This window comes from Balaenoptera acutorostrata, chromosome 6 (genome assembly GCF_949987535.1).
Source record: "Balaenoptera acutorostrata chromosome 6, mBalAcu1.1, whole genome shotgun sequence".
Taxonomy (NCBI): domain Eukaryota; kingdom Metazoa; phylum Chordata; class Mammalia; order Artiodactyla; family Balaenopteridae; genus Balaenoptera; species Balaenoptera acutorostrata.
Window position 1 is genome coordinate 82,344,956 of NC_080069.1, and position 25,445 is coordinate 82,370,400.

General features: G+C 35.5%; 1 protein-coding gene and 1 pseudogene across 4 annotated transcripts in view; both read left to right on the forward strand.

The window, feature by feature from the left end:
- The window catches only part of VPS13A (vacuolar protein sorting 13 homolog A), a 273,046-nt gene that overhangs the window by 167,707 nt on the left and 79,894 nt on the right, over positions 1-25,445 (forward strand). For all 4 annotated transcript variants that reach the window (XR_009008570.1, XM_007182294.2, XM_007182295.3 and 1 more), the window contains exons 40-45: positions 14,393-14,485; positions 15,240-15,596; positions 16,750-16,851; positions 18,799-18,957; positions 19,134-19,389; positions 21,023-21,183. Coding sequence is in view for 3 of the 4 variants with exons in the window: in XM_007182294.2 (XP_007182356.2) it covers positions 14,393-14,485; positions 15,240-15,596; positions 16,750-16,851; positions 18,799-18,957; positions 19,134-19,389; positions 21,023-21,183 (1,128 nt within the window). In the remaining variant the exon portion in view is untranslated. The remainder of the gene's footprint in view (positions 1-14,392; positions 14,486-15,239; positions 15,597-16,749; positions 16,852-18,798; positions 18,958-19,133; positions 19,390-21,022; positions 21,184-25,445) is intronic.
- Positions 12,236-13,202, forward strand: LOC114237953 (heterogeneous nuclear ribonucleoprotein A1-like; annotated as a pseudogene).

The window sequence follows — 25,445 nt, forward strand, 5'->3', positions numbered from 1 at the left end:
GTCTGCATGTGACTTCTTTTGATCTGGCAATATATTAAGTACTAAACAAATAAGTTACCACTTTTCAACAGGCACACACTTCACCACTATCTACACAACCACTAGTATAACAGTGGTGTAAGGGCAGGATAATTGCAATTTAAAAACCCATTCAGAAAAAGAAAGAATGGGAAACACTTGGCAGTCATTGATTCATAACAGTTATCATATCCTGCTGAGTGGAACTGTGAAAACTTTAAGCTCCAGCAGTGTAGTAAATTCCTTGGATAGCACATGTTGGAGTCTTTGATTTTTTTTCTCTTGAAAGGACATTGTCCTCATTTTCTCACGTGGCTCTGGCTTTCCCCTCTGAGAGATTTTTTTTTTTTTTTTTTTAATCATTATCCACTGTAGACACATCTGAAGTGGCTGTTGTCTTTTTTCGGGAACTGCACTATTTTCACAGCTTACTTCCTGTTAAGTTTATTACTTGGAGATTGTTTTAGCAGTTTTAATAATAACAAGCTTTTGTTTGCCAGATATTGGTCTCTTTGGCAGTCCTTAATTCGTTAAACATTTAGTTTGCCATCTAGGTTGTTCCATTTGTAAGTAACCTTAATATCCAAAGCTACTATTTATTCACAGGGTGGTTTTTTTGGCTATAGAACTCTTCTTTTATTTACTAATCTGTCATCTGCCTATCCTCCCTTCATCCTGACTTAGTAAAGGCTACTTTAACAGTAGGTTTGGGGGAGGGAGATAGCCACATCTGTTATCTTTTTTTTTTTTTTTGTCTCCCGTGTCTGATCTTAACAAAAATTGCCAGAGAAAAAATAGCAGCCACAGTCTTATTTCTTGCTGAGTTTCCTCTTTAGAGCTTGGCTCTCCTCAGTGTTTTCCCTTCTCTTATAGGCCTTTGCAAACAACAGAAAGAAGGAGCTAATACACATCAAGATTCTAGCCAGACCTGTCTAGCTAAAAGTTTAGGCTTTTTTGTTGTTGTTGTTGTTGTTGTTAAGAACATGGTCTGTCTTCCTAGGTACCACCAGTAGCAGTTTTACCAAATATTTTGCTCTAGCATTGTTAGAATTATCAGCTTTGTATTTTGATATGTTCCTTGTCTATCCAGTTGCTAAATCAGTCACAGATATTTTTTACTTTGTTGCAGTAGTGCCAATTTTTAGGTATGAAATTTTGTATTAAGATATTAATTAGGCTGCTGTAACAAGAGGTCCCCCCTCCAAAAGGTAGCTAATGCATGGTAGAACTAAATATTCTTTCTAGAAACATGGAATAATGACTCAGTTTAATGGCTCTGGTGTAATGTAGGGGAACCATGCTCTTTCCATCTTGTTCCACTATTCGTAGGCTGTAACTTAATCTGCTTGTTCAAAGATAGTTCACAATGTACCTACCTTGCAGGTTGCTGGGGGTGAGTGATGGTGGTAAGGAGAGAACATGAAGGCAAAAAGGGATGCCCATTCTAAGAGCACTGCCCAGAAGTTGCACATACCACTTCTGCTCACGTCCTTTTGGCCAGAATTTAGTGATATGTCAGCACACAGTTTTAAGGGAGCCCAACAAAGGCAGTCTTTCTAAAGACCAAAATGTCACTTGCTTGATTCCCTTCATTATACATTTGTTTTCTGTTTTATTATTGTTGTTGTGTTGTTTTTTTATATTTTATTTGGGTTAAATTGCTGTAATTTTTCTAACTTCTTAATGGATGCTTAGATAATTGATATTCTGTCTTTTTTCTTCCCAGCATATGCCTTTTAAGAGAGTAATTTTTCCTCTAAGCACAGCTACTAGGGTTGATATGTTGTATTTTTATCATTCTGTTAAAAATACTTTCTCATTTTTATTTTTTATGCATGGATTAGAAGGGTTTTGCTTAATTTCCAAATATTTAGGGGGTTTCTGGTTGTATTTATTTATTTATTTATTTATTTATTTATGGCTGTGTTAGGTCTTCGTTTCTGTGCGAGGGCTTTCTCTAGTTGCGGCAAGCGGGGGCCACTCTTCATCACGGTGCACGGGCCTCTTCACTATCGCGGCCTCTCTTGTTGCGGAGCGCAGGCTCAGTAGTTGTGGCTCACGGGCCTAGTTGCTCCGTGGCATGTGGGATCTTCCCAGACCAGGGCTTGAACCCGTGTCCCCTGCATTAGCAGGCAGATTCTCAACCACTGCACCACCAGAGAAGCCCTCTGGTTGTCTTCTTATTGTTGATTTCTACCTTGATATCAGTGTGGTCTATTAACATATTCTGATTTTAATTCTTTGAAGTTTGTTGAGACTTATCTTATGGCCCAGGATATGGTTAATTTTGTTTTTATGAATATTGAGTGTCCACTGGGGAAAAAGTGTGTTTTGTTGTTTGAGGAATAGCATTCTATTAAGATAGATTTTGTCCGTAATATTGTTCAGATCTGCTGTATTCTTAGAGCCTTTTTTTTCCCTGTCCGTTTTATCAGTTTATTGAAAGAGATCTATTAAAATCTATTTTTGTTGTGAATTTAGCTATTTTATGTTTAGTTTTGTCAATATTTGCTTTATACATTTTGAAGCTAGGTCATTTAAATGTGTACACATTCTGTATTAAATCTTGCTGGTAGATTTGACCATTTTATTAAAATGTCTTCTTTATCTCTGGAAATGATTTCTAAATTCTACTTACCTACTATTAGTATAACTATTCCAGCTTCTTTGTGGTATTTGCATGGTATATCTTTTCCTATCCTTTTACTTTTAACCTTTCAGTTTCCTTATGTTTAAGCTGTGGTATTTTGTAAGCAGCATATTTATTTGTTTTTCATAGTTGAGTCTTTTAATTAAGATATTTAGTGCATTTACACACTGTAACTACTGTACTGTAATTGGTTTTAAATCTGTGACCTACTGTTCATACTATTTGTTCCATATGTTTTATGTTCTGTTTTTTTCTCTATATTGTTCTTTTGGGGGGATTAATAGGACTTTTAAATTTTTCTATTTTTCCCCTTTATTAGCTTATTAGTTATATATTCTTTTTCTGTTCTTGTAGTCATTATCCTGGATATTATAACATGCATTCTAGACTTAGTAAAGTCTAATATAAATATTTTTACCACTTTTAAAGCTTTTAGAATGCTTTAAATCCTGTTCTACCATTTTGTAATAGTAGTCATAGATTTTAATTCAATATATATTTAGAATCTACAGGGTATTTTTGTTTTTGTTGCAGTCAGTATTCATTTATATTTACCCACATATAATCTGTTTCTATTATTTTTTATTTCTTCCTACATCTCCATGTTTACATCTGGAATCATTTTCTTTCTTCCTGAAAAGCTCCTTTTATTTTATTTTATTTATTTTTTATTTTTTTTGAAAAGCTCCTTTTAGTATTTATTTTAATGTGGTCTCTTGGTGGCAGATACTCTTAGTTTTTGTGTGGAAATGTCTTTATTTTGCCTTCTCTTTTGAAGGATAATTTTGCTGGATATAAAGTTTTAAATTGGTAGCTATGTACATTTAAAACTTTCATGGTATGTCTAGATGTGCTTTATATTTATTCTTTTGGAGCCTGTGGTACTTCTTGAATCTGTAGCTTTGTGTATTTCATAGGTTTAGAAAATTCTTGGTCATTATCTCATTAGATATTGCTTCTATGTCACATGTTCTCTCTCCTTCCCTTCTTTGACTTTCAATTTCTTGTTAGACATTTTAGTCATATTCCATATGTCGCTTAAGCGCATTTCTTTATTCTCCATTCGTATTGTTCCATGTTTCACACTAGATGTTTTTTCCTAATTTTCCTAATTTTTTTTCTAATTCTGTCTTCTGTTTTGTCTAATGTGCTGTTAAACATTATTATCAAGTTCTTAATTCCTAGTATTGCATTTTTTTTTTAATTTTTATTTATTATTTATTTATTATGTTTATTTTTGGCTGTGTTGGGTCTTCGTTTTTGTGTGAGGGCTTTCTCCAGTTGCGGCGAGTGGGGGCCACTCTTCATCGCGGTGCGCGGGCCTGTCACTATCGCGGCCTCTCTTGTTGCGGAGCAGAGGCTCCAGACGCTCAGGCTCAGTAGTTGTGGCTCACGGGCCCAGTTGCTCCACGGCATGTGGGATCTTCCCAGACCAGGGCTCGAACCCGTGTCCCCTGCATTGGCAGGCAGATTCTCAACCACTGTGCCACCAGGGAAGCCCAGTATTGCATTTTTAAGTTATATAATTTCTTTTTATAGACCCCTCTGTCGTTTATTTTTTTTTACATATTAATCAAAATTACTTCAAAGTTTGTTCTTGATAATGCCAATAATTGAGTCATCTCTGTTTACTTCTGTTTTCTCTTTAGGTTTTGTTTCTTCATATATCAGATACTTTATTATTGAATGCCAGACAGTATAATGAAATGTTATAGAGGTTTCATTGATTATTTTCTTCCTGTAAGGAGGGTTTCACTTGCTCTTTGTTAGACTTATAGACTGGGGACAATTTACCTTTATCTAGTAGGAATTAAACTTATTGGAGGCTGGGTTGCAGTTGTTGTAAAGCCTTGTTTACTCCTGGTTCATATCCACTAGTATATAGTATCTGTCTCAGCGTCCCATCTGACAGCCAGGAGTACTTACTAGGGCCCATATTAAAGCCCATTTTTGGCAGATTCTGAAATTGTTTTTTTTCTTTTCAGCCCCATTCTCCATATCATTCTGAAATTGCTGACCATTTCACTCTACTTAGCAATAGCCTTCTGCTTAGTGTGTGTGCGTGTGTGTGTGTGTGTGTCTAAAGAACTTCACAAATAACTAGAAGGTAAACTACCATGAAGTTTTGAGATAACTTCTCTGCTCCTGTGTTTTTCCTTGGGGACTTTGCAAGGTTGCCTTGGTAGCATGCCTATAGTTTCAAGCAGACTTTTTTTTAAATTGAAGCATAGTTACTGTACAATATTACATAAGTTACAGGTGTATAATATAGTGATTCACAATTTTTAAAGGTTATACTCCATTTATAGTTATTATAAATATTGGCTATATTCCCTGTGTTGTACAGTATATCCTTGTAGCTTATTTTATAACTCATAGTTTGTACCTCTTATTCCCCTACCCCTATATTGCCCTTCTCCCTGATTCCCTCTCCCCACTGGTAACCACTAGAATATGAGTCTGCTTCTTTTTTGTTATATTCACTAGTTTATTTTATTTTTTAGATTCTACATGTAAGTGATACCATACAGTCTTTGTCTTTCTCTGTGTGACTTATTTCACTTAGCATAATGCCCTCCAAGTCCATCCATGTTTCTGTAGATGGCAAATTTTTATTCTTTTACATGACAGAGTAGTAGTCCTGTGTGTGTGTGTATGTGTGTGTGTGTGTGTGTGTATGTATGTATGTATGTGTATGTGTATATATATATATATATATATATATATATATACGCACACACACACATATATATATATACACACACCACATCTTCTTGATCCATTCATCTGTTGATGGCCACTAAGGTTACTTCCATATCTTGGCAATTGTAAATAATACTGCTATGAACATTGAGGTCCATGTATCTTTTTGAATTTGTGTTTTTGGGTTTTTTGGCTATTACCCAGGAGTGGAATTGCTAGGTCATATGGTAGTTCTGTTTTCAGTTTTTTAAGAAACTTCCATACTGTCTTCCACAGTGGTTGCACTAATTTACATTCCCACCAACAGTGTACAAGGATTCCCTTTTCTCCACATGCTCGTCAACATTTGTATTTTGTGTTCTTTTTGATGATAGCCATTCTAACAGGTGTGAGGTAATGCCTCAGTGTGGTTTTGATTTGCATTTCTCTGATGATTAGCTATGTTGATCATCTTTTCGTGTGCCTGTTGGCCATCTGCATGTCCTCTTTGGAAAAATGTCTTTTCAGTTCTTCTGCCCATTTTTTAATCTGATTGTTTGGTTTTTTGATGTTGAGTTGTATGAGCTGTTTCTGTATTTTGGATATTAACCCTTTATTGGTCATATCACCTGCAAACATTTTCTCCCATTCGGTAGGTTGTCTTTTCATTTTGTCAATGGTTTCCTTTGCTGTGCAAAAGCTTTTAAGTTTAATTAGGTCCCATTTGTTTATTTTTGCTTTTATTTCCTTTGCTTCATGAGAGGGATCCTAAAAAATATTGTTGCAGTTTATGTCAAAGGTCTCTGCCTATGTTTTCTTCTAGGAGTTTTATAGTATCATCTTACGTTTAGGTCTTTGGTCCATTTTGAGTTTATTTTTGTATATGGTGTTAGAGAAGGTTCCAATTTCATTCTTTTACATCAAGCAAACTTTTTTTTAACATGACTTTTCAACTTGTAGGTGGATTATTGCTTGGTCACAAGTTTCTTCCTTCACAGATGGAAATAGAAGTCTAAAAAAGGAGATCCTTAGCTGGACAACCATATAAGGGAAACATCTGTGATTGTTGGGAATTTTGAGAAGGATATTTATGGCCAGCTAGCTGTTTTGGCCACATACATTTTGATAAGTTGCAATTAGTTGAACTTTAATTGGTATCATAGTCATTTATATTAGAAAATAATTTCTTTTTTTTTTTTGAATTTTACTTTTTTTTTCTATACAGCAGGTTCTTATTAGTTATCTATTTTATACATATTAGTGTATACATGTCAGTCCCAATCTCCCAATTCATTACACCACCACCACCACCCCCCCGCCGCTTTCCCCCCTTGGCGTCCATACGTTTGTTCTCTACATCTGTGTCTCTATTTCTGCCCTGCAAACCAGTTCATCTGTACCATTTTTCTAGGTTCCACATATATGCATTAATATACGATATTTGTTTTTCTCTTTCTGACTTACTTTGCTCTGTATGACAGTCTCTAGGTCCATCCACGTCTCTACAAATGACCCAATTTCGTTCCTTTTTATGGCTGAGTAAAATTCCATTGTATGTGTGTACCACATCTTCTTTATCCATTCGTCTGTTAATGGGCATTTAGGTTGCTTCCATGACCTGGCTATTGTAAGTAGTGCTGCAGTGAACCTTGGGGTGCATGCACATGAAAAGATGCTCAACATCACTAATTATTAGAGAAATGCAAATCAAAACTACAGTAAGGTATCACCTCACACTGGTCAGAGTGGACATCATCAAAAAGTCTACAAACAAATGCTAGAGAGGGTGTGGAGAAAAGGGAACCCTCTTGCACTGTTGGTGGTAATGTAAATTGATATGGAGAACAGTATGAAGGTTCCTTAAAAAACTAAAAACAGAATTACCATATGACCCAGCAATCCCACTACTGGGCATATACCCAGAGAAAACCATAATTCAAAAAGACACATGCACATGTTTATTAAAGATTCACGAACTTTTAAAAAATGTATGTGGAGTGTGGTATATGAGCATTTTTTATTAGAATTTAATTTTCAAAGAATACATGACCCTAAATTTTTACAATTATTAACATATTTAATATCCTCATCTTTTCTACCTGTAGAGTATACATTTACTTATGTCTCTTTCACCTATTAGGATTTTATAATAATTTTTGAATAAATTCTTAAATCCTTTAGAATTGTTTTAAACCTTTTTGTAAAAAATCTGAATCATGATCCAGATATTTAATTTATTTTATGTCTACTGTAAATGGTTGTCAGCTTTTTTCATGAATTTATCTTATACTGTAACTTTTCTAAACTTGTTACCTATACTAATATTTTTATGATGTTAGATTTACTAAAACTCATCTGCAAAAGTCACATTCTTGAATGGCAATAACGATTCATCCTCATTGTATTCCCATTGTTAAGTGAGGTAATATTACTATAGTTTTAATACTTGTTTATAATTTAAATATAAAACCTTTAGTGTGTTGAGAAATATTACGTATCTAATTTTGAAATAATCTTAATCATGAATAACTGGAATTTTATTGAGCGCTTACTGCCATCTATGGAAAAAACTACAATAGGTTTTACTACTGTTATGATAAATTACATTGATAGTTTTTCCTGTGGCATACTAGCCTTACATTTATGGGTTAACCCTAAATTTGAGGATATTTTAACTTGTCCTTATATTCTGTTTGCTAATTAGGATTCTGTAATAGAAGATTATAACTGTTCTGGAGTAGTAGGTGAGGGAGACTTCTCAGTAGAAATGACATTTATGCTGATGCCTGGAGGATGATTAAGTACTAGCTAGTTAAACTGCGATAGAGGAGTCACAGGAGTGTGTTTCAGCACAAAGGGATAGCATATGCAGAGAACCTGGGTTTCAGAGAGCACAAGTTCCCATCCCACACCTACTCACATACCAGCATCCGTACCCTTATACTCTGCCTTTTTTGTTGTTATTGTTAGTATTTAGTGGTCCTAAGCTTGGAATAATCTTTCCCACCACCAAGATACTGTTGTAAAATAGGAAATTTATAGTCAGCTCTTGTAGGCTCTTAGATGTTAGATAGCCTAAGATTGCTTCTCTGAAGAGGAAGCAGTATCCTCAGGAAAGGAATGCTTCAATAGTCTTAAAATCATTTAAGACTGGTAGCAGTATGGTGAGAGTTGAGGATAAGAAGGAGAAAAAAATGATAGAAACAGCAATAAAATCACAATGGATATAGTTGGAGGCAATAAAATAATACTAGTAGGAAAATAATTCCATTTTAAGAAATGTTTCCACATTATTAAATTGGTCTATATGGATTGTATTATGGAAAACTTGACCATATAATGTAGTCTTGGCATGAACGTGTTTACTGTTAAGGACCAGCTGCATTTTTAATCCTAAGTAGCTTAACTAGACTTGAAAATGTAGGAATTGGGTAAGAATCAAAGCATACCTTCATATTTATTTTGGGAAGGAGATATTTTTAAAAGCCAATTAAAAATTTCCAAGTGATAGAGAAATTTTATATGCATTTATAATAGTATTTTTGTTTTTATTTTTTTGCCTTCTCTAAAATGAAGAAATAACACAAATTTTATGTTGACTATCTTAGAGTATGTATTGTAATGTGGTTATAATTTCCTGTCCCTGGAGTTTAAAGAAATAATATACTTATTATTTAAGTCATGTACCAGTTGATCTTGCTGATTTATTAGAATAATGGTAGATGTTAATGTGCTTTTTTTGGAGAAATAGGTTTAGATGTCACTTTTATCCTGATTTATTTTTCATCCTTAGCGTAGGCAGAATTGAAGATGGCCTCCAAGATTTCTACCCCCTGTAGCATGTGTCCAGTATGGTCTCCTCCCCTTGAATGTGGACAGGACCAGTGAATATAATTAGGTTACTAATCGCCTAACGTTGAGGTTAACAAAGAGAGATTCCAGATGGGCCTAACCTAATTTAAAAAATGGTGAAACATCAAAGAGATGCTTTCCTGCCGGCCTTGAAGGAGCTAACTGCCATGTATTCAATAAATAAGGCCACATGTCAGGAACCTATGAGGGACTAGTAGGAGTACAAAGTTATGCCTAGCCAAATTCTAGCAAGTAAATGGAAATCTCAACCCTAGGGTCACAAAGAAATAAATTCTACCAGCAGCCTGAAGGAGTATGGGAACAGATCTTTTCCTAGTCAAGCCTCCAGATGAGAACTCAGAACACTGACGTTTGATTTCAGTGAAATTCCTGACCCATGAAAATGGGGAAATAATAAATTTATGTTGTTTTGAGCTACTAAATTTGTGGTGATTTGTTATGCAGCAATAGGAAACGAATACAGATTTTTATATAGAAGTAATATGCTGTTGTAGCAATTATTTAAAATGTGGGAGCAGCTTTGGAACTGGGCAGTAAGCAGAGGTATGTAGAAACTAAAGGAATTTTGAAGAGAATGATAGAGAAAGCTTAAATTGTGTTGAACAGTATCTTGGTAGAAATATGGTCATTAAGAATGCTGCCAGTGAGGGCTCAGAAGGAAGGTAAAAGATATGTTATTGGAAATAGGGGGATGGCTTGACATGTAGTGACAGAAGGCTTTGCAAAATTGAGTCTTGGACTTATGTGGAAAGCAAAACTTGTAAGTGACAAACATGGATATACAGTTAAGGAGATTTCCAAGCTGCCTGATTTGAAGGTGCTTCCTGGTTTCTTATTGTTATAGAAAAATGCTGGAGCAGAGAGATAAATTATGGGAAAAACAGTTAAACAGAAAGAACCAGGTCTTAATGACTTTGATAATTCTCAGTCTTCCAAATGGCATAAGATGCTACAAGTCAGAAATGGCTGCCAGAAGTATAGCATAGAGAAAAGAATATGTAATTGTATAACCTTTTGCTGAACCTCAGATTAAAAAATGAGTATTCAGTCACACAAAGGGCCCTTTCAAGAGATCAATGTATGTTTCACAGATCTTCTCAATCAAACCAGAAGGCCTCTAGGAATCATAAGGGTATCAACCCTTAGCCTTAAAATAAGAGCAGGAGCCCATCATTATCTAAAAAAGATCTACGAATGCAGCTTTTGTCTAATGGAATGAAACGTCATGAAATCTATAGAAGGCCCTCAGGGTTCTTGAGAATATTATTTTAGCAGAAACACTGCCGGTATGGACTGAGAGGGACAGAGAGTACAAAATGAAGAGAGATTCTTGGACCCCCCAGAATTCTACTGGCAGGAAGCAGGATGATAAAACTACTCAGCTGCAAATTTGTGCAACCTTTTATAAAAAAAAAAGGAAGGATGACTCAGGGTGGAGTTGACAGCCACAGAGAATTGTTCCTAGACTTTGAAATCTAATCAAGAAACTTATTTATCTGGCTGGATTTCAGAACTTCTTTGGACTAGTGACTTCCTTCTACCTTGTATTTGAATTGGAATATCTGTAATTGTTATCCTATATCTGTCCCACCATCCTACGTTGGGAGTGGTGAGAGCAAGCAACTCATCTTAGTTTCAGTTTTAAGAGAAATTGTGCCCCAGCAGTTGTACTTAATAGATTACACCCAGGAACTTCATCAACATCTGGACCTGATTTAGATTTTAGACTTTGAGCTGATGAGAGAGATGAGATTTTAGAATTTTGAATTAATGAGAGATGTAGATGAACTGATTATGTGGTGAGATACAGATTTAGATGATGAGATTTTGGACTTTGGGCTATGATGGGAGGCGACTATTAGGAACTTTAGGAGGGGGACTTCCCTGGTGGTCCAGTGGTTAAGACTCCACGCTCCCAATGCAGCGGGCCCGGGTTGGATCCCTGGTCAGGGAACTAGATCCCGCATGCCGCAACAAAAGATCCCGCATGCCACAACTAAAAAAAAAAAGATCCCGCATGCTGCAATGAAGATCCCGTGTGCCGCAACTAAGATCCGGCGCAACCAAATAAGTAAATAAATAAATAAATATTAAAAAGGGAACCTTAGGAGGTGGTGAATATATTTTGCATTTGGGAGGAACGTGAGTCGCTAGGGGCTACAGGACAGATTTATGCTTACCATAGTTAGGGAAAACTCAGTTAATTTATAATTATATTAAGAATTATTTAGTAAGTCTAATATATTTATAATTTTTTCTTCTCATCTTTTGTAGCTTGTCCTATATAGATTAATTCATTTTACTTCATTTTATAATGGAAAAAAATACCATGATAAAATTTTATTTTAGTAATTTAATCCGCAGTTGAATCCACAAATACAGAACGTGTGGATACAGAGGGCTGACTGTACTGTCTTTTTTTCTTGAGATAATGTTGGCTTATAACATTATATAAGTTTCATGTATGCAATATTATTTTTCTACTTCTGCATACACAACAGTACGCTCACCACCAAAAATTTAGTTTTCATCAGTCACCATACAGTTGACCCCTACCCATTTTGTCCCCCACCCCTTCCCCTCTGTAACCTCTACTCTGTTCTCTATATCTACATGTTTGTTTTGTTTGGTTTGTTCATTCATATTGTTTGTTTTTTATTTTTTATATTACACATGTAAGTGAAATCATACAGTATTTGTCTTTCTCCATCTTACTCATTTCACTTAGTATAATACCCTCAAGGTCCATCCATATTGTTGCAGATGGCATAGTTTCACCTTTTTATGGCTGAGTAGTATTCCCTTATATGTATGTGTATATGTATACAAACATATACACACACCCCACATTTTCATTATCTTTTCATCTGTTGATGAGCACTTAGGTTGCTTCCATATCTTGGCTATTATAAATAATGCTGCAGAGATATGTTCAGTAGATTACTCCTTTCTGCCCGTGGACGCCGCCGAGTAAGCATCGTTGACGTCTCCCCCACCCCCTCCACTGCCGTCATGTCTAAGTCAGAGTCACCCAAAGAGCCCAAACAACTGCGGAAGCTCTTCATTGGAGGTTTGAGCTTTGAAACAACTGATGAGAGTCTGTGGAGCCATTTTGAGCAGTGGGGAACGCTCACAGATTGTGTGGTAATGAAGGATCCAAACACCAAGCACTCCAGAGGCTTCGGATTTGTCACATATGCCACTGTGGAGGAGGTGGATGCGGCCATGAATGTAAGGACACACAAGGTGGATGGAAGAATTGTGGAACCAAAGAGGGCCGTCTCAAGAGAAGATTCTCAAAGACCTGGTGCCCACTTAACTGTGAAAAAGATTTTTGTTGGTGGCATTAAAGAAGACACTGAAGAACATCACCTAAGAGATTATTTTGAACAGTATGGGAAAATTGAAGTGATTGAAATCATGACTGACCGAGGCAGTGGCAAAAAGAGAGGCTTTGCTTTCGTAACCTTTGATGACCATGACTCTAGACAAGATTGTCTGTCATTCAGAAATACCACACTGTGAATGGCCACAACTGTGAAGTAAGGAAAGCCCTATCTAAGCAAGAGATGGCTAGTGCTTCATCCAGCCAAAGAGATCGAAGTGGTTCTGGAAACTTCGGTGGTGGTCGTGGAGGTGGTTTTGGTGGGAATGACAGCTTTGGTCGTGGAGGAAACTTCAGTGGCCAAGGTGGCTTTCGTGGCAGCCACGGTGTTGGTGGATATAGTGGCAGCAGGATGGCTATAATGGATTCGGTAATGATGGAAGCAATTTTGGAGGTGGTGGAAGCTACAATGATTTTGGCAGTTACAGCAATCAATCTTCAAATTTTGGACCCATGAAAGGAGGAAACTTTGGAGGCAGAAGTTCTGGCCCCTATGGTGGTGGAGGCCAATACTTTGCCAAACCCCAAAACCAAGGTGGCTGTGGTGGTTCCAGCAGCAGCAGCAGTAGCTATAGCAGTGGCAGAAGGTTTTGATTACTGCCAGGAAACAAAGCTTAGCAGGAGAGGAGAGCCAGAGAAGTGACAGGGAAGCTACAGGGTACAACTGATTTGTGAACTCAGCCAGGCACAGTGGTGGCAGGGCCTAGCTGCTACAAAGAAGACATGTTTTAGACAATACTCATGTGTATGGGCAAAAAAACTCGAGGACTGTATTTGTGACTAATTGTATAACAGGTTATTTTAGTTTCTGTTCTGTGGAAAGTGTAAAGCATTCCAACAAAGGGTTTTTATGTAAATTTTTTTTTTTTTTGCACCCATGCTGTTGATTGCTAAATGTAATAAGTCTGATCATGACGCTGAATAAATGTGTCTTTTTAAAAAAATAATAGTAATAATGCTGCAACGAACATAGGGTGGCATATATCTTTTTGAATTAGTGCTTTTGTATTATTTGGTTAAATACCCAGCAGTGGAATAGCTGGATCATATGGCAGTTCTATTCTTAATTTTTTGAGGAATCTCTGTACTGTTTTCCACAGTAGCTACACCAATCTCACTGCTAGTGTATGAGGGTTCCCTTTCTTCCACATTCTTTCCAACACTTGCCTTTTTGATAGTAGCCATTCTAACAGATATGAGGTGATATTTTATTGTGGTTTTGATTTGCATTTCCCTAATAATTAGAGATGTTGAACACCTTTTCATGTGCCTGTTGGCCATCTGTTTGCCTTCTTTGGAAAAAAGTCTGTTCAGCTCCTCTGCCCATTTTTTAAATTGGGTTGTTTGTTTTGCTGTTGTTGAACACTATGCCATTTTATATATAGGACTTGAACATCCTTGGATTTTAGTATCTGCCATGGGTGAGGGGTAGGGGGCAGGGGACAGATGTGTATGTCCTGGAACCAATTCCCCAGGGATTCCAAGGAACTTCTGTAAAATAAAATACAGAATACAAGTTTTGTGGAATTTTCATGTATTTAAGCATATTTAAGAAATTCTTTTACTTATTATATCAATAGTGTTGCTAATATTGTTAGTACTTTCTATTTTTTATGAATAATGAATAAGGATAATTAAGAAATGTTTTATTGATTCACTTGTTTTTTAAATAGTTATTTTTACTAACTTGTTTATTTAACATACTTATCTATTACTGGGCAAGTCTTTAAATAAAAATATTTTAAGAACATGTTAATTTAATAGTATTGGTTTTTCTCTCACAGGTTTTGCAGCCTTGTGATTTGTTCTATCAAGCTACTCAGATAAGTACAGATCCACAAGTGATTGAATTATCAGTAAAATCCCTCACACTGAAGGTAAGTTACAATGTAGTCAGTGCCCTTTTGAAAAAATCAATAAAACTTAGAAATAAGCAATTATTATAGCAACTCTTTTAATTATTAAATAAGCAAAAAAAAGCTTTTTTTTTAAAATTTATTTATTTATGGCTGTGTTGGGTCTTCGTTTCTGTGCGAGGGCTTTCTCTAGTTGCGGCAAGTGGGGGCCACTCTTCATTGCGGTGCGCAGGCCTCTCACTATCGCGGCCTCTCTTGTTGCGGAGCACAGGCTCCAGACGCGCAGGCTCAGCAGTTGTGGCTCACGGGCCCAGTCACTCCGCGGCATGTGGGATCCTCCCAGACCAGGGCTCGAACCTGTGTCCCCTGCATCGGCAGGCAGATTCTCAACCACTGCACCACCAGGGAAGCCCAAAGCTATTTTTGAAAATCTTTTTATGACACATAATTTTAAAATGATATTTAATATATATTTTATAATGAATGTTTTCATATATTTTGTTATTGGCAGTTGACTGCTTCTGTAGTTAACATCCTTACGGTATGTATAGTTGATCAGTTTGATATCAACATATAAATATTTTAACTATTAAAATTAGTTGTGATAATCAAAAAACTTTTTTGTAGGCAGGAAATTGTATCTACTATTTCTTGGTAGTAAGGTTAGTTCAATATTAATTCCTCTTGATCCTTTACAAATATATTTAATGTTTTTTGAAGTGTGTATTTTTGAAAGTGGTTTATGTAGATTTTTTTATTAAATTTTTCCCCTTAGGTTTCACCGGTTATCATAAATACTGTGATTACCATAACTTCAGCACTTTATACAGCTAAGGAAACCATCCCACAAGAAACTGCTTCTTCTACAGCACATTTATGGGAAAAGAAGGATACAAAGAGTTTAAAAATGTGGTTTCTTGACGAACCGAATGAAGTTGAAAAAATAGCTCCCACAACTGAATTGGTACCCAAAGGAGAAATAATAAGAATGAACATTGATTCTATTTTTCTAGTTCTTGGGGCTGGAATTGGTCATCGAACAGTACCTATGCTTTTGGCAAAATCACGTTTCTCAGGGGAAGGCAAAAACTGGAGTTCCCTAATAAATCTCCACTGTCAACTTGAGCTAGAAGTAAGCATGTGTAGTATTTTTCCAGATTTTATAACAAATAATGCTATACATGGACTATTTGGGGACTCTTACTTAAATATTTAAATTAAATTTATCCTAAGTATGATGTTGGTTCACAAAACTATTGGAAGAAAATGTACAAATTTATGCCCTTGATATAGTTGTTTTTATGTGTATGTTACTTTTAGAGTACATGTCCATATTAAGTTTATATTTCAACTGATTTCATTCATCTTAAAGTTGATGATATTAATAGACAGTTGTTGAGTAGATGAAAAATTCTTAATTTTAAGAATTAAATTGAATATCCTTTTTCCTTTAAAATGATAATAGACTATTTCTTAATCTCTTCTAAAATAGTAATATAAAGAATGAGAAAAATATGCCTTATACTTTTATATAATGCAGAATCTTTATACTGTAGTGCGACTCCACCAAGGTCTTTCAGATTTTTGTGAGAGTCCTTTAGTTATATGGAAGATATTTGCTTTGAACCAACATATATTTTGCTTCAGAATTTATCTACATAGAATCATCCCAGAGATATTTCGCTTTAAATTATTAATTGAGTTGATGTCAAGTAGAAACTAATCTGATACTCTACCTAAGTCAATAAATATGAAAATTTATAAGCTGCTATAACATTTGTGTTGATAACAGAGTTATATACTAATAGAGGTGGAACTGACAGACTAGATTTCAAGTTTCCAAATTTTAGCTAAAATTATCTGTATTTTGCAGAGGATTTGATCTAGGATGTCCAAGAAATTCAGAGAATTCAAATAAGTGCATACTCATTGAATCATATTTTACTTGCCTCAAGGGCTTTCGAAAAGTCAGTGGAAGTAGACAGACATGTTTAAAAAATGTCAGTAGTGTTTGGTAGATGAACACAGCTTTCGATGTTAAGCCCAGCCTGAAAGTCAAGGAAAGATACCTAAAAGAGAGTTTTTTTCTGGATTAAATTGTGAAGACTAGACCATGAAGTTAGCCAAGTGAGGAAAGCATGAGGAAACTAATGAATGGCATGTAGACGGTTTTCACATGGAAGAAATAGCACAGCCAAAAGGAATGCTGGTGGGAAACAGCATGGAAGATCATTTTAGAAAATACCAGAGTGCCTTATTTAAAAAATTAAAAATTCTCTCTCTAGGTACATTATTACAACGAAATGTTTGGTGTGTGGGAGCCTTTGCTTGAACCCTTAGAAATTGATCAGACTGAGGATTTTAGACCATGGAATCTTGGAATCAAGGTATTTTTTTTAAAATTATTTATTTATTTATTTATTTTTATTTTTTATGGCTGTGTTGGGTCTTAGTTTCTGTGCCAGGGCTTTCTCTAGTTGCAGCAAGTGGGGGCCACTCTTCATCGCGGTGCGCGGGCCTCTCACCATCGTGGCCTCTCTTGTTGCGGAGCACAGGCTCCAGACACGCAGGCTCAGTAATTGTGGCTCACGGGCCTAGTTGCTCCGCGCATGTGGGATCTTCCCAGACCAGGGCTCGAACCCGTGTCCCCTGCATTGGCAGGCAGATTCTCAACCACTGCGCCACCAGGGAAGCCCGAATCAAGGTATTTTTGAAGTCTGAAAATTTTTTTCAAATATTGAGGATGTCCACATCACACACACTTTAATTTTAATCACAACAGAGGTCAGGTATCTCATTATGAGCCTTTCCACATGCTTCCTTGTTTGACCTCTGAATGTAATTTTCAAACACAAGGCCATTGCCTCATGGGCTTCTAATACGAATAATTATGTAACTTTTATTATGCACTAGACATTGTTCTAAATAATCTACTTTTGCTTTAACTCTTACAACAAACCTCTGAAGAATATACAGTTTTAAACTTCATTTTAACATGTGATGGGACTGAAACTGTGGAAGTTAAAGGACTTCCATAAAGCAATAATACCTTTAAATTGGAAGAGGTGGAATTTAATACTGGCTTCAGAGTCCCCACACATAACCGTCATGTTAAAATATCGCTAGCATTTTCTTGAAGGTTGTTGTCTGTCCCAAGTTTTCTTTGATCTCTGAAGGGTGTATATAAAGAAGAAAATATATTATTATTTGTTTGAAATATAGTGTGAATTTATGTAATCATATGAATCGGGACCTTTAGATGGATGAAATTGTGCTTCTGAAGCAAGAGACTACAGCATTCCTAGCATATCTCCTCCCTAATAATGATTCAGTCAACCTGCAGACAAATGTTCAGTGGTTTAAAGCCAGTTAAAGAAACAGTAGAGGTGACTAGCTTGGCATATCCAGCTTTTTGTATTGAACCAGGACATTTGATTTTCCACATATTTCAGATAAAAGATTTGGATAAAGGAACTTCTTTGGCGGTTGTTAGGTCAGGATACACATAGGCAGTAGACCTGTGAGTTCTAAAAAGAGGTAGGTGGTATTGATTCACATGAGCCCTAGGTCCTAGCGGCACCGTTCTGCAACTATTGTTGGACTTTTAAAGTCCCTAGGTTTCTTTTTTTTTTTTTTTAATTTATTTATTTATTTATGGCTGTGTTGGGTCTTCGTTTCTGTGCGAGGGCTTTCTCTAGTTGTGGTGAGTGGGGGCCACTCTTCATCGCGGTGCGCGGGCCTCTCACTATCGCGGCCTCTCTTGTTGTGGAGCACAGGCTCCAGACGCGCAGGCTCAGTAGTTGTGGCTCACGGGCCTAGTTGCTCCGCGGCATGTGGGATCTTCCCAGACCAGGGCTTGAACCTGTGTCCCCTGCATTGGCAGGCAGATTCTCAACCACTGCGCCACCAGGGAAGCCCCGAGTCCCTAGGTTTCTGTTCTTTATTTATAGCATTTATAGCACCAGTAGATTAAATGACTTTTCTTGCCCTGAATTTCCACATGCTATGATGTATGTGCTTCTAATTTTCATTCAGGTGCTCCATGCATTTAGTAATTTTAGGGGTTTTTTTCCCTTCTAAATTGTGCCTGCCATTTTAGTATAACTGAGGAGGAGGAGAATTTTTCTTCCAATACTGCTTCTATCCAATGCGATCTTAGTTGGCTGATGTCCAAGTAATTCCAAGTAAGGCAGTGGAACTGATAAAATGTATTGCTCTCTCTAATGTTGTCATTGGAATTTGTCTAATGTTTGCTTTTCCTTTGCAAAATGAGTTATGTTGTGCTCCTAGAAACAAATTTTTCTCGTATTTCTACAATTTATATTTTATTTTAGATGAAAAAGAAAGCCAAAAAGGCCATTGTTGAGTCAAGTACTGAAGAAGAAAATTACAAGGTACCAGAATATAAAACTATCATCACTTTCCATTCAAAAGACCAACTAAACATTACATTATCCAAATGTGGCCTTGTAATGTTAAATAATTTAGTCAAGGTAAGAAAAGTAACTTGAAACTTTAAACGTTGGTGTACTAGTCTGAGTTAACCCTTTTCTTCTATTGAACAAGAAGTTTTTTGTTAACTTAGTTATTTGTCATATGTCCATTAGTGTTCTGCTTGTCGTTTAGTTTTCTACACTTGCTTTTATTTATGATAATTCTTTCTTATTAGGCATTTACAGAAGCTGCCACTGGATCTTCAGCTGCCTTCATAAGGGATCTAGCACCATTTATGATTTTAAATTCTCTTGGACTTAGTATCTCTGTTTCACCAAGTGACTCTTTTAGTGTGCTCAGCGTACCTATGGCAAAATCATATGTATTGAAAAATGAGGAGAGTTTAAGTATGGATTATATCCGAACTAAGGACAGTGATCATTTCAATGCAATGACCAGCCTAAGCAGCAAATTCTTCTTCATTCTTCTTAGTAAGTGATAAATTACCTTCCTGGGGCTTTAATTTTTTTTAAGTTACATTTTGTATCCCATTTTACTCATTTGTGGTATCTCACAGGTTTTTTATCTCCTTTCTAATATTTTGCAAATTTTATTATTTCCTTTGCAGGGCTTTGGTTGCTGTTGTCACTTTATCTTTGTATTTCAAATTCTGACTTTCTTTAGCCACTGCTTTATTTAAAGTATGGTAATTTACTACTTTATGTTTTGGAGAGGAAAATTATTAAATCTCATCCTCAGTCAGCATTTACAGACTATAGCTATAGGTGGTGGTTTTAATCACTTCTAATATAACTCAGTAGAATTGCACCAGTTTTGCAACTGAACGAATTCAGAATAAGGTATGAATTCATGAAATGGCACAGGGTAATGGTTTTTGTGTCCTGCCTATTGAGTTAGAGGTTTTTTTCCTTTGTCCTTTATGTTTCCCAGAAGTTTTTCATTTTCATGAGAGGTGAAAGTAAATACATTTTTAAATTATCATAGTATGTAGTCATTGTGAAGTTAAATATTAAATAGTCCCAAAGCCTCACCGACACCACTTTCTGACACTCTGACATTTAAGTAGTTATGGAAGGGAGGATATTAGAAAGGTTAATTAGACATGGAGGAGGGGTACTAAAACTGATAGCTAATACTTTTTCCTAGTCAGGAAGTGATTCATAACAGTGGCTAGGTTTCAGGTGTTGTCCCAGCATTGTCCGTGAATTATTCTCATCAATTTTACCTCTGTTTGTTTTTAAACTAACATTTTTATGGGATAGTAGAGAAGAAGGTTATATAAATAGATAATTCACCCCAATGCAATGTATGTATATATATATTAGATAAAACTGTAAAATTTTAATCAAATCTTAGATATCACAAAGTGTCACAGGTTGGTGGAAAAACTTTAAAACTGAAAAATTGCAGCTACTTGGTAGTTGCCAATGACTGCCTGAATGTATTAGGCTCTGGTTATTATGACAGCAAACCAGAGGACAGTGTTCTTGTATTTTCTAGTAATTTTTCTTATCAGTCAGTTATTTTTAAAAGGTTATGTTGTTGTCTTAAGTTAGACTACTGAATGAGATTTCTTTTTCAATTAAAAACTTTTTGGGGGGCTTCCCTGGTGGCGCAGTGGTTGAGAATCTGCCTGCCAATGCAGGGCACACAGGTTCGAGCCCTGGTCTGGGAAGATCCCACATGCCACAGAGCAACTAGGTCCGTGAGCCACAACTACTGAGCCTGTGCGTCTGGAGCCTGTGCTCCGCAACAAGAGAGGCCACGATAGTGAGAGGCCCACGCACCACGATGAAGAGTGGCCCCCGCTTGCTGCAACTAGAGAAAGCCCTCGCACAGAAATGAAGACCCAACACAGCCAAAAATTAATTAATTAATTAATTATTTAAAAAATGAACTTTTTTTGGTAAAATGCTTTGAAGGTTTTAAATGAATGATGTAGATATGTATTGTGGATTCTTAAAATATCCCTTTGTGTAGATTTCAGTGATAATTATTCATAAGTTTAAGAAAGCATCTGATGTTTCTGGTTTAAAATGTCTGCTTAGAATTAATATATGATGAATTATAATAAAAACTTTCAAACATGTATATTTAACTTAGCACCTGCTAACCACTCTACTGCTGATAAAATCCCTTTAACAAAAGTGGGACGACGACTGTACACTGTAAGACACAGAGAGTCTGGAGTTGAAAGATCTATTGTTTGTCAAATTGATGCAGTGGAAGGAAGTAAGAAGGTAACAATTCGCTCCCCAGTGCAGGTACGGAATGATTCATTTTTTTGTGAGGTCATATTGCGTATATTTGTATGCTAATTAAAAAAAAAAAACTAAAGCAAATTACTACCAAAAGAATACAATCTGTAATAGAAATATAGCTAATAGCAAAAAGAATAATCATTATCAGTAATTACTCTAATACGAACAGTTGTAGAATTTTGTTGAATGTACTTCTCGTAATTTTTACAGGAATATTTTGTAAATGTTTTCAGAATATTATTTTGTAAAAAAACAAAAACAAAAAAAATCAATATTTTGTTTTAGGTCTTTGTAGTATGTATTTATTCTTTTGTTTCAATTAGAGAATACAGTGAGAGAAATTTTGTACACCTTTATTGAGGTAAAATTGATGTACAATAAACTGCATATGTTTAAAGTTGATGAATTTTGACCAAAAATACACATATGAACCTTCATCACAATCAAAGTAATAAACATACTTATCACCCCAAAAAGTTTCCTCATTCCCTGTCTCCCCATTCCCATGCATCCACTTATATGTTCTTGTGGTACATTAGTTACACAATATAGAATTTTATGTAAATGAATGAAGTACAGAATGGAGTCTGGCTTCTTTCACTCAGGATAATTTTGTATGTATCAACTTTTGTGTATTAATGTTGTTGCATGCAGTTACATGTTGTTGAGTAGTAATCTATTCTATGTATATACCACATACCATTTTTAATGAATTTTTGTATGTGATATAAGGTGAGGGTTGAGGTTCATTTTTTTCCACTTGGCTATTCATTTGTTCTGACCAAGATTATCCTTTTTCCATTAAATTGCCTTGACACTTTTGTTAAAAATAAATTGACCATATCTCCATATCTGTGTGTGTTTATGTCTGAGGTCTCTAATCTGTTTCATTGATCTATTTATGTCAGTACCGCACTGTCTTGATTACTACTTTATCCTCAGTCTTGAAATCAGGTAGTACAAGTTGTACCACTTTGTTCTTTTTTAAAGTTGTTTTGGCTAGCCTAAGTCCTTTCCATTTCCATTTAAATTTTAGACTCAGGTTTTCAATTTTTATTTAGAAATTTTGATTAAATTGGCATTTTTAATATTAATTTTTGATTTTTTCTTGCTAGTAGAAATACATTTGGTTTTTGTATTAACTTGTATTATGCAACCTTACTAGATACATTTATTCTAGTAGCTTTTTATAGATAGAGATAGTTACGATGTCTGCAGATAAAAATATTTTTACTTCTTCCTTTCCAATCTGATGTTTGTCTTATTTTCTTTTTTCTTGTTTATTGCACTGGGTAGAATCTCCAGTACAATTTGAATAGAAATTATGAAAGTGGATGTTTTTATCTTGTTCTCAGTCAGGAGAAAAGTATTCAGTCTTTGACCATTGAGTATATTTTGAGTTGTTTTTTTTGTTGTTGTTCATGATCCCTCTGTTCCTAGTTTACTGAGAGTTTTTAATCAGAAATGAATGTTGCATTTTGTCAAATGATTTTCTCTGTTTATCGAGAGGATCTTTTAAAAAAATTGTTAATATGGTGAATTACCTTGATTGATTTTTAATTATTATATTAAATAATGATTGACTTTTAAATGTTAAATCAACCTTGCATTCCCAGGATAAACCTCATTTGATTTTGAAGTATTAACCTTTTAATATATTGTTGAATTGATTTGCTAAATTCATGTTTAGAATTTTTGCATTTATGTTCATGAGGGGTGTTGGTATAGAGTTTTCTTGTAATGTTTTTCTTAAGTTTTTAAACCACAGGTTCACTTTAAGGGCTATTCATATTATCTGTCACTTCTTGAGTGAGCTCTTCTAGTAATTTTGTGTCTTTAATGAAATTTGTCAGTGAACTATTTTTGCTTTTACTTCACTTTTATTTTCACAGGGTGTAGAAATTTAGATTGACAGTTATTTTTTCCATACTTTTAGGATGTCATTTCACTATTGACTGTATTACATTGTTTCTGACCAGAGTCTGCTGTTACTCTTAACCTTTGTTCTACAAAATGTGTGATTTTATTTTTATATACTTTTAAGATTCTTTTCCCTTTATTACTGGTTTTAAGAAATTTGGTTGAGATGAATCCTACATGTTTCTTGTACTTGAGTCTTTTAAGCTTCTTGAATCTGTGGATTTATAGTTTTCATCAACTTTAGAAAAAAAATGTTGCCATTGTTTCTTCAAATATTTTTTTCTGTCTTCCCCCTCTCTTCTCTTCTTCAGGTAGGTATATATTAGAGTGTTTAAACTTATGCTGTCTAATGCTCTGTTCACTTTTTCTTTCAGCTTCCCCTGACCCCCATGTTTCTGTTTCGATAGTTTCTATTGTTATGTCTTTAAATTCACTTTTCAATGTCTAATCTGTTCTTAATCTCATCCAATGTATTTTTATGTCTAGAAGTTCAACTTGAATTTTTATTTACATTTTCCATGTCTTTTTATATATCCTCAGTCTTTCCCCTAACTTTTGAACATATCAAGTATAGTTATATAAATGTTTTAATATCCTTGTCTACTAATTCTGTCATGTGTATCATTTCTTATTTGTTTCATTTTATTCATTTTTTTAATGGGTCATTTTAAAATTCTTTTTGTGTGTCTAGTAATTTTTTTTAGCAGATGCTTAAAATTGTGAGTTTTACCTTGTCAGGTGCTTTAGATGTATTTGTATCGCTTTATGTATTCCTGAACTTAATTCTCCAACACAGTTATGTTAGTTGGAAAGTGATCCTTTCATTGCTTGTTTTAAAACTTTTTAGGTGAGACTCAAGCAGCCCCGTAGCCTAGGGTTAATTTTGCCCCGCTAGTAAAGCACTGTAACCAATACCCTTTGTACTAAACAAGATTTTACCACTTTGGTCGGTGAGAAAAGGAACTGTGTGTCAGCACCAGAGATTGTTCTGCCTACAGCTTTTAGATGAATCTTTACTGAGCCTTAGATATTGTACTCACGTGCATGTGCCAGACAGTACTGTACTGAAGTCTTGGGAACAGGGGGCACTCTTAAAGTCTCAGGAGTTCCCTCTCTGTAACTTTCACCTCTCCATGCAGCTATCTTCTTTCTCATATAATGCGCTGTTAGAGTAAGCCTCATTGGCTTTCCCACATTCCTATATCTATCTTTTCAACTCAGACTGGGCTCTGTTTGACTTCTCCTTCTCCACACAGTAATCCAGAAACTCTCCAGGCAGTAAGATGGGGTGACAATCTTAGGGCTTATCTTGGTGGAGTTTTCTTTCTTCCTCCCTCCCTCCCTCCCTCCCTTCCTTCCTTCCTTCCTCTCTCTTTCTCTCTCTCCTCCTCCCCCTTCTCTCCACCCTCTCTCCCCCCCTCTTCCCCCCCCTCTCTCCCTCTCTCTCCCTCCCCTTTCTTTCTCTCCCTCTTTCTCTCTCTCTAGCCCTCCCTCCCTTCCCTTCCCTTCTCTTCCCTTCCCCTCCCCCTTCCCTTCCCCTCCCCCTTTCTTTCCTTCTTTCTTTCCCTCCCTCCCTCCCTCCTTTCCTTTCCTTCCTTTCCTTCTTTCCCTTCCTTCCTGTGCCACCTTTTTGTCCATTACTTCATGTGTATTTTTTTCCCCTGGTGTTTTGGTTGTTTATATTGGGAAGTTATATCTGGTCTATATTTTTCCATCAGGGCTGAAAACAGAGGTTCCTTCTCTTTCATTTTTGATTTACGATGAACTGTATTAAAAGATGACAATTGGGCTGCTTCATTATTGTAGATTACTTTTGAATTTTATTAAATAGTAAAACATTAATGTTAAATTTCTTATAGGTACTTTTATAGAAATGAAAATATATGTCTCTTCTTTTAAATTGGTAGAGCAAACAGTTTATCTAGAAATAAAATATAGTGTAGTTAAGTTTATATATTTATCAATTCTTAGTTTGCACTCAGCATGTTTTATATTTTGGTATGATTTTTAAAATATAAAGATTTTAGTAAGATATAGAAATAATACAAGAAAATGGTGTTACTAACCAGTTTGTTTTTGTCTATCCCAAAGATAAATATAAATGGAGGTTTATCTGATAATGTGTGTTAATCAAAATAATGTTAATCTTTTACATCACTGTTGTATGCTACTCACTGGGTGAGCTATTCTCTCCACGCTCTTTGATTCAATGAGTAGCATACAACAGTGATGTAAAAAGGTAGACATTTGCCAGCCAATGGCTTGTTTTTCACTTTTATCATATAGACATCTAAAACTTTGATGTAATATTTTTCCTATTAATTTTTTCTACTATTTTTGTCTAA